Source organism: Mastomys coucha, unplaced genomic scaffold (genome assembly GCF_008632895.1).
Source record: "Mastomys coucha isolate ucsf_1 unplaced genomic scaffold, UCSF_Mcou_1 pScaffold8, whole genome shotgun sequence".
Lineage (NCBI taxonomy): Eukaryota > Metazoa > Chordata > Mammalia > Rodentia > Muridae > Mastomys > Mastomys coucha.
In genome coordinates this window covers 79,713,279-79,723,530 of record NW_022196914.1, presented here as the reverse complement: position 1 = coordinate 79,723,530, position 10,252 = coordinate 79,713,279, and the positions used below count along the sequence as shown (strand labels likewise).

Here is a 10,252-nt window from a genome sequence, read left to right as displayed (position 1 = left end):
AGTTAAAGAGGCCCAGAAGATTGGGTTGTTTCATTACAGTACATTGCTCCATTTACCTCCCAAAGAGCTTGAGCCTATTTATAATTGGCAACTGAGGGCTAAGCTTCTTTGTTACATAAGGTTCCGTCAAAGACTATAATTTTCGAAGTTGAAAGACAAAAATAACAAAAAGTGCTGGAAGATACTTGCAGAGATTACACTAACTTCAGTGATGATGTTTATGTGTCTGTCAAGTAAAGCAATAATTCTGTTTTGCTTACTGGTATCTGCAGACTTTTGAAATTTGACTCCATCCCCATAAACATGCATGTGGATATTACCTAGCGCTATGTTCCCAGTGAGTCTAATAATATTCAATGCTCATAATTATTGGATTTAATCTATATTGACTATCAGTTCTCTAGTTTTTTTTTTTTCTATACAAGTACAAAGAACTTCCTGGTTTTGGGGGATTATACTAGTAATTACTATATACTATGTTAGCATTTTAAGGTAAAAATTAGAAAAGCAACCTAGAATGTTGCTAAAAAAAGAACTCAACATTTGTTATAAGGTGAAGGTGTTGTTTTGAAACGTGACTATTAGGAAATACACACTTAATTGATGAGTGTAATGAACATTTCTATTACCAAGGTATATTTGAGCAGAATTACTGGGTAATTATCTCAGCCAGTGTTCTGTTCTGTGACGAGACGCCACAACCACAGCAACTCTTTTAAAAGAAAGCTTTGAACTGGGGTTTACTAACAGTTTCAGAGGCTTAGTCAGTTTATCATGGTGAGAAACATGGCGGCACACAGGCAGATATGCTGCTAGGGGAGTGATTGAGAGCTCTACATCTGAACCCACAGGCAGCAGGAGGAGAGTGACACTGGGCCTGACATGGCCTTTTGAACCCTCAGAGTCCACCTCCAGTGACACACTTCCTCCAACAAGGCCACACCTCCTAATGTCTCTCAAGTAATGCCACTCCCCAATGACCAAGCACTCAAATATGTGAGCCTTTGGAGCGGCCGTTCTTGTTCAAACCGTCAGTTACTAAGCCCTCCACTTGTTTGGTGCTGGTGTAAAGTACTTTGTAGGTGAAGTCCTTTGTCAGCTCTCCTATTTAGATCCCACAACCCTTCACAGAGGTCTTCCTTCCAGCCCCATTATCCACATGAGGTAACCGAGGGGTGTGTAAGTCAATTGTCCAAATGCCTGTGCAATGAGAACTTCTTTTCTTAAAAAGATTTATTTATTTATTTTATGTATATGAGTACACACTGTAGCTGTACAGATAGTTGTGAGCCTTCATAGAGTTGTTGGGAATTGAATTTTAGGACCTCTACTCACTCCGGTCGGCCCCGCTTGCTCAGGCCCAAAGATTTATTTATTATAAGTAAGTACACTGTAACTGTCTTTGGACACACTAGCAGAGGGCAACAGATCTCATTATGGGTGGTTGTGAGCCACCATATGGTTGCTGGGATTTGAACTCAGGAGGACCTTTGGAAGAGCAGTCAGTGCTCTTATCCGCTGAGTCATCTCACCAGCCCGCATTGAGAACTTCTAACTGCTACTTGAACCCTAAATTCTTCCTTTAGAAAGAGACTTAGGATTTTACCAACTAGCGTGTCTTCTTGGGATATGCTGCCTAAACCCTTCTTCTTCTAACTGAGGGCTGAAGTGGAGCACACGGATTGTGGCACTGACCAGCAGGTCATGGCTCCTTTGCTCAAGGAGCTGTGACTAAGAGGAGCACATTGATGCCCATGTGTAATAATGGTGTAGGAGGAGGAGATGAAGAAAGTCCTGGGTGCGTGGATGATCTGTCTGTGATTTCACGTTAGCAGTTATTTTCCTTTTGTAGAGCCCTGTTGGATGTCAGGGATTGCTGACTCAGCTTTTAAACTATGTGCATAATAGAGGATCATTTTCCTGCTCCAGAGGGAAGAACCAAAAGGCTGGTAGCCTTTCAGTGTTAGAATTCTGGATATTCTTCATGTGATGATGGATCATTGATGAGCTTTGGCCAGTCAGTTCATGGAAATTGCTGGTTATGGCCAACCTGTGTCTAATACAATTAATTTTAATATGTGCTTTGGAGATTAGCCAGCCACAAGGGCCAAAATTGTTATAAATTCATGTTGACTCATCAGCATGCATATATATATATATTTCTACAAATTTGAGTGTGTTCTGTTATTTCTCTCAAAACATTGGCATTCTCTTTTAATAATCTTACAAGTAGTTTGCTCCAAACATAGAGCCCCAAAGCTCAGGGTAATAAATTATTATGCAAACAGATATATAAAATGATCCGTCCTTTGGGATAGTCGTTGTAGCATGATGGTTAGGTTGGTGATTATTTACCCTTCACAACTAGCCAAACAGAAATATTGTCTTTATGCAGTCTGTAGCTAATCAAGATGTTAGAACAAGAGCTAATATATTCCAAGAGTCTCAACTTTTTAACTTGGTCCAAGACATCACTATTAAAACATAGAGATGGTAGACAGAGAAATTTAAAGATAACAAAGGCAGTATTAAAAACAAAAAGCAAATTGAAATTAAATAAAAATTTGGAACCAAAGAGGCACACAGCATTGGATTCTAAAAGAAAAACATGGAGCGTATACTAGGCTGTGTATACAGCTAAATAGAAACTCCAGCTCTTGAACTTTTAATAGTACTCTGGTTGACTAAATTATACATTCTCTCTCTGTATCTATGTTCTGATCCTAATAGCTTTAGATGCTATCTTGTAATTATCCTAGGTTTTTTGTTGTTGTTGTTGGTTCAAGGTAAATATTAGGTTGTGAGGCAGTATGTGCACATTCATGCAGTATGCACAGCGGCCAGCAGAGGGCACCAGATGCCTTGGATCTAGAGCTATATAGGTGCTGTTAAACATCCTCAGGAATTAAGAGTTATGCCTCCAGTCCTTGGGAAGAGCAGCAAGCGCTCTTAACTGCAGAGCCATCTCTCTAGATCCCTTCCTCTCTTTTTGACTGAGGGTATATAGAGGCTCTGAAAATCATTTGGATAGGATTTTGATTTTGTCAGTGTACTGGCTTGTTTTGTGTGTCAACTTGACACAGGCTGGAGTTATCTCAGAGAAGGGAGCTTCAGTTGGTGAAGTGCCTCCATGAGGTCCAGCTGTGGGGCATTTTCTCAATTAGTGATCAAGAGGGTAGGGCCCCTTGTGAGTGGTGCCATCCCTGGGCTGGAAGTCTTGGGTTCTATAAGAGAGCAGGCTGAGCAAGCCTGGAGAAGCGAGCCAGTAAGAAACATCCCTCCATGGCCTCTGCATCAGCTCCTGCTTCCTGACCTGCCTGAGTTCCAGTCCTGACTTCCTCTGGTGATCAACAGCCATGTGGAAGTAAGCCAAATAAACCCTTTCCTCCCCAGTTTGCTTCTTGGTCATGACGTTTGTGCAGGAATAGAAACCCTGACTAAGACAGTCAGATATACATGTGACAAGGGTTGTGTAAGGAAGTGTTATTACATATCTTTTACTATGAATAGGGGTTCCTCCAATATTAAAAAAAAAGTACATTTGTGACTGGGAAAATGGTAAGGCCATATATGCATAAGTCTCTCCCCCAGTGTTTTAATTTATTTGTTGAGAATTTCATGAAGTATATAGATGGTATTCTTTCGCCTTCTCCCATCATCCTCTCCCACCTGTTTACCCACCCAACTTCATGTTTCTTATTTTGCTTCAAAAACAAAAACAAACAACAAGAACAACAACAAAAACTACTAAAGAACCATGTGGAGTTAGGTTTGTGTTGGCCAACTACTCCTGAGCATGATGCCTGCCCAGGAATGTTGTTGATAGACTCAGTGCCATTTCTTTAAGGAAAACTGACTCTCTCTCTCTCTCTCTCTCTCTCTCTCTCTCTCTCTCTCTCTCTCTCTCGTTATCAATTGCAAATAGCATCTTGGCTAGGGTTGGGGTTCTGTCCCTACTTCCCCTCCTCTGTGCTGAGATTTTTTTCCGGACTTGAACATATACAGTCTCTTATGTGCTGTCATAGTCCCTGAGTTTGTAGGTACACCTGTTGTATATAACCTGCCCTGTTGGGTCTGGAAAATGCCGTTTCCATGAAGTCACTATCTCTGGCTCTTAAAAATCTTTCCTCCCCCTCTTCCACATATATCTCTGAGCCTTGAGGGGGAGAGTTCTGATATAGACATCCCATTCAAGGCGGAAAGGTCCAGAGTCTCTTCTCTGTGCGTTGTTCAGCTGTGGGTCTCTGCATTCATTTCTACGGCAAGAAGAAACTTCTCTGATGAGGGATGATCCATATGCTCAGGTCTTAAGGATAGTTCATTGCCATTTTAACATTATGATAGGAAATGTCTGTGTGTAAAAGAAATATTGTTTCTTCATATGTTAGTAGTTCTGGAATTCCCAACTCCAAACTGGTGAAAAGCTCTAGCTAAACACTGAAATGGAGGACTGCTTTTCCTTCTCAGGGCCTCTTCCCTGTCTTTCTATCCTCCTCAATCCTGTTAAGACTGAGATTGGATAAGTACCCACCAAGACATTCTGCAAATGACATTTCTTCTCTGAGTTCATTCATTCATTCACTTTTCTTTTCTTTCTTTTCTTTTTCCTTTTTTTTTTGAGACAGGGTTTCTCTGTGTAGCCCTGGCTGTCTTGGAACTCACTCTGTAGACTAGGCTGGCCTCCAACTCAGAAATCCGCCTGCCTCTGCCTCCCAAGTGCTGGGATTAAAGGTGTGAACCCTTCCTATGTGGCAGGCATGGTGCCTGGCATTGAAAGATAAATATGGTGGCCAAGAAATAGGATTAATGTACAAAGGACAGTGTGTCTGATTGGAAGAAACCAATTGATGCTTCAGTCTTCTTGCTTTAACTATAGGACTCTGGGTGCTATGTCCTCTGTCTTTTAAACACTCCAGTGTGTTACTATCACTTTCTTTTGTGATGTTTTGTACCAATCTCTGAAAAATTGTGAATCTTCAACACCAGGTGTATAGTAATTTTTCTTCACCTTTTATTGCAGGGGCTGCAACTGAATATTAAGGCAACACTTGTTGGAATGATGTTAGCTTTTAAATTGGAAACAATTCCAGTCTAACTTACTGTTTTAAGAGATTAAGGCTTATCAGAAAAGATCATGAAAAAATACGACCCTTTCAAATGTGAGGGAATATTATTTAATTAATACTGTGGAAAGTTCATGGCACCTAAGACATATATGGAAGAGTAAGATTCCAAAGTTGCAGTGTTACTTTTATGAAGGAAGTTATAGCTTGTAAGTCCTAAGGCACTGGATTTTCCAACTTCAGCATTTGTAGAATGGCCGTATATCTCGCCGAATTCCCCTTCTGCTTGCAGAGATCAGATAGAGCTAGGAGAAAGCAGAGGTGCCAAGAACAAGGAGTGCAGATTTGGAGGGGACACTGGACCCTCTGTACACTTGGCCTATCAAGTAAAGCCAGCTGCTCATTTGTCTCCTGTCCAGGTTTGGAATCCACCCAGTTGCGGGCCGAATGCCTGGTCAGCTTAATGTGCTCCTGGCTGAGGCAGGAGTGCCCTATGATATTGTGCTAGAAATGGATGAGATCAACAGTGATTTTCCAGGTAAGCGGCAGCAGGGTGATGGTGCACCTTAACTCCCCTTTAAATACTGTGATTGAAGTGGTGCTGTGTTTAGAGTATGATCATGGGATTAGTGAAGACTTCCAAGTTTGATAAGGAGTGATGTGAAGATGGTAAATGTGCATTCATAATGAACGTAAGAGGGGGAATATCACTCAGTAAGCCACAACATCCTTGTCAGAAGCACAGTGAGCTGAAGCGGGCTGAGAACTCCGGGACATGGTGCATAGGTGAATCTGAAACCTGAGCAGATCTGGCCTTTGACTCCAGATCTCCACTCTCAGTAGCTCGTAGCCTTGAACTCCGTGTTCACCACAGTGTCCTCATTTACAGAACTGCTTCTGTGGATGAGTTCTTGGTGTCTGAAATTTTACTGTTTTTTCCTTGTACCAAGTTATGATCAGTGAAGTTGCTTGTGTGATCTTTCTCTCTGCTTCTCTCCCTCCCTTCTTCCTCCTCTTCCTCCCTCCCTCCTCCTTCATTTATAAGTACTAGGACTTCATAAGATAAGGCGCTGTGCTTTATAGCTGTCATTGTGTAGATGTGGAATGGTAATGACATTTGGCCCGAGATCATGTTTGTTAAAATTAGACCCGTTCCCTCTGGCAAGTATCCATTGTAAACTTAAAAAAAAAACACTGTTTATTAGGAAAAAAAAAAAACCCAGCAACAACGAAATTGTGTGTATGTCTAGATGCACATGGCATTTTTGGCAACATCCCTAGGTAATTTAAATTATACTCCTTAAAGAGGGAATTTAGGCCATTTTAATTTTACGCTCCTTTTTAAGTTTAACTGTTGTTAAATTATGTGTAAAACCAGCCAGTTCCAGGAATTATGGACACAGCTTTAATACAGTACAGACTTTTAGACACTGTTTTTTTGACAGTAGATTGCATCTTAATGGGTCATTTTGAGAGTTGAAAATGGATTCAGATCTTATAAAATCATGTGAATAGCAAGATAATTCGGGGACAATAAAAGAATTATAAAGTTAGCTTAGGTAAGATCCACCGGGAGGGTAAGCACCATAAAGCAGGCTTCAGTCAGGATGGTATAGCCCTGTGCAGGGCCCACTGCTGCCTTCTAGTTCTGTGACATTTTCTGGTAGAGCTGTATGTAGCACCTGGCACAAGCCAGCCTCTTATAAGAATTTGGTTTTATCATTGTTAAAAAAAAAAATCCCTATAATTTGCCTGAAAAGAAGTGCGAGTGATCCGTTGTATTTTATATATTTATATTTTCTGTCCCTCTCCTCTGTTTTCAAATACAGACACCGACTTGGTTCTTGTCATTGGAGCGAATGACACTGTGAATTCAGCGGCTCAAGAAGATCCCAATTCTATAATTGCAGGCATGCCAGTCCTTGAGGTCTGGAAGTCCAAACAGGTACATGTTTAGACTTACCACTCATTCTCAGAGTCACTTGAAATGTACACGCACAGAACTTGCTTTGGCCACTTAATGAGAACTGGCAATGCCTTTTAGGGGGCTCAGGAGTACAAGCATAGCTTAGGGACAGGTCCCTGCATCCAACTTTCTTCTGTTCTCCGGACACCATCGAACCTGAGTGACCACTGCGTTGTGAGCAGAACCAGATGAGATTATGTGGGCTGGATTAACAAACCCTGTGACCACAGCTGAATACAGGGCCATAAGCAACTGGAGTGTGTCTGGCCAAGTTCCAGGTCGAGTCCAGTGGAGCAGATGGCTTCCCTCTGGGACAGTGAGTCAGTATCATCGCCTTCATATACCAAGACGAGCACATTTTTTTCCAATTTATTTTTTATGGGGTATTTGTATGTTGTTACGGACTGTCTAATGGGGAGGTGATTTAAAAATCCAAACAATAACATGGCACAAGAAAGGAAGCTCTGCTCATGCATATGACTCCTGCGTAAAGCTAGCTGCTAGATTTTGGAGAATTCAAAGGCTTCTAAACAGTCCTCTGATCCAGAAGGTTTCTGTCCTGCTCCTGACCATGTACACACGTTAAGAATTATAGCAGTGTTGGGGCTGGAGGGGTGCATCATGGTTAAGAGCACATGCTGATCTTGCACAGGACCACAGTTCAGTTCCCAGCACCCACACTGGGAGGATCGCCACCTCCTGTAACTTCAGCACTTAGATTTCAAACACCTTCCAGCTACAAAATCTGCATGTGCACACACTGCCCCGTACACACAATTAAAATAAAATAAAGTATAACTTAAAAAGAATTATAGTAACAAAATGAATATTCCCCATTAAGTTTGTTTCTTTTATTGTAAATACACGAGTTTAAAATGTACTGTTTGAGATGTACTGATTGAAATGTCCTTGTGCATGTATATAAGGCTATTATCGTACTAGTAGTTAATATTTGAAAATCTTCAGAGTTGCATTATTGTGCTAATGTCATAAAGGCACGACCATATTTCCAATGCTTTCATTTTTAAATAGATCAAATGTTCTAGAAGGCCGTACAGAGGCTTTCAATTTCTTATGAACCAACCTGACATTTGCAGGATAACAAAATCAGTAATAAATGTCAGTGTGCATATCTATGTTACTACAGTGTTTCTAGGGCAATTAACCCCATCATTGTCCTTGGTCCATACATCTTGTTACTCTTCAGTTGCCTTCTTTAAGGAAGCTATTTTGTTTTTGACATGCCTTTGTCCTAGAACTTTCTGATTTAGTTTACTCTGAAGTGATAGACAAGAATCATACCGCCGGGCGGTGGTGGCGCATGCCTTTAATCCCAGCACTTGAGAGGCAGAGGCAGATGGATTTCTGAGTTCAAGGCCAGCCTGGTCCGTTTGTTTTCTTTAGCTTATTCATAGGATAGCAGATGAGCTCACAGTGTTATCTTTCTAGTGAGAGAATGTTATTCACAGACTTTGTAGAAAAAAAGCACAAGAATGAGAAGTCACTGCAGTCTTACCGTTTAAAGATAAACTTGTAGCAGTCTTACCATTTAAAGATAAGCTTTTAACACAGACTTCCATCTAATGGGCATACGAGTATGATTAAAAATGATCATTAATATGATGTAAATGTACATTTAAAAAAACTCCACGTGTTTTTTAAAATCTCTGTATTGACTAATTAGTAGTGGGACAGGCCTTATTCACACTTGAGGAGAAAGTCCTGTGTGGTCTTGCCCAGCTGGGTTCTATGGGCAATGCCCTGTGTGTTTCACAAGGCTGGAATGAAGTAGTTTGACTCCCGCTGCCATAAATCCATGATGGACACGAGGAACACATGTTTTACTTGACCTAAGTATTGACTAATACTCACATATATGGAGATGTCACCTGTGCTTTGTAACTGTACATTTATAATTTCATATATTAAATAAATAAATAAAAGTCGAAAAGGAATGTACGAAGTAAAAGGACAGCAAAACCAGAGAAAGGAAGTGCTTTGAGCCTAACTGGTCCTGTTGACTCTAATTTCTTCAATCTTTGGTTCTTAGGTCATCGTCATGAAGAGATCCCTTGGCGTTGGCTATGCTGCAGTGGACAACCCAATCTTCTACAAACCTAACACAGCCATGCTTCTGGGGGACGCCAAGAAGACATGTGATGCTCTGCAGGCCAAAGTTCGAGAATCCTATCAGAAGTGAATATTGAAGATCAAGTTGGTGCCTTCAGTTGCAGGAACAGAGAAATGAGGCATTCATAGATGAGCAAAGCTCTCAAGGCCCAAAAGAAGCCTCATGAAACAATGGAGATTTTCAAGAGCAGCAACCCTTGATTCTCAAAACCCTTGATTGGAAATTCTCATCACCTACCTGTTTATTACCGCCATTGCCAAAAAGCAAGAGTATTTTTTTGTCAGCAGTGAAAGAGGAACCTCACTTTAGATGCAACCCCACTGGATTTTTAAATTCCCTTTTGGTAGCTAGAAATGAGTTCAGAAGTTGACTATTCAAGATTTCAGGATATGCTTTGTTCTTTAAAATATTGCACAGTATGATCATCGCAGCACCTGCATTTAGGTTTTTTTTTTTTCCACCAAATATTACTAATTTGAAACTTTTATCAACTCCTGTTCTCTTGCATTTTAGCCATAGTCTGGATTGATCATGCCAAATCTGTGTCAGGTTATCAGACTTCACTGTAGACTCTAGATTCCAAAGATCTATTTTCTCACTTCTATTTTAATATGTAGAAGGTCTAGATAGTTTAAGTAATAACTTAAAAGTAATACGTTGTATTTTTGCAAGTCACATTGCCAATTGGTCTCTTTAATTTCAATCAATTAAGTGCTCTTGAATGGAGTGTATTAAGTGTTCTTAAATGGAATGCAACCATTTGAGTAATAAATGAGTTCATTATGTTCTAAAAGTGATGTAGAGTTGTCTCTGATGACAAAGAGGTAAAATTAAATGGTTCCACTCATTAACATCGGAGGAAGACCTACTGCTTTGTAATAGGTAGGGTCAATCTCTCTTCATTGTTTAGAAGATGGAATTGTTTTTCAAAACCATTGTGATTTCTTGGGTCATATATAATTGGATGATACTCAAAAGTGGTGACAGTACTTTTGTATCATCAAGGAACAATGAGAATGGAACATCTTTGATAGGAGTTCAGATTTTCTTTTTGACTTTACCTTCATATCAAAAGCTCTTAAGTAGTGATGA

General features: G+C 40.4%; 1 protein-coding gene across 5 annotated transcripts in view; it reads left to right on the top strand.

Moving 5' to 3' along the window:
• Nucleotides 1-9,941, top strand: part of Nnt (nicotinamide nucleotide transhydrogenase) — a 105,857-nt gene extending 95,916 nt beyond the window's left edge. For all 5 annotated transcript variants that reach the window (XM_031360716.1, XM_031360715.1, XM_031360714.1 and 2 more), the window contains 3 exons: nt 5,483-5,601; nt 6,893-7,008; nt 9,080-9,941. In XM_031360716.1, the coding sequence (XP_031216576.1) occupies nt 5,483-5,601; nt 6,893-7,008; nt 9,080-9,229 (385 nt within the window). In that variant the 3' untranslated portion in view covers nt 9,230-9,941. The remainder of the gene's footprint in view (nt 1-5,482; nt 5,602-6,892; nt 7,009-9,079) is intronic.
• The last annotated feature ends 311 nt before the right edge of the window (nt 9,942-10,252 follow it).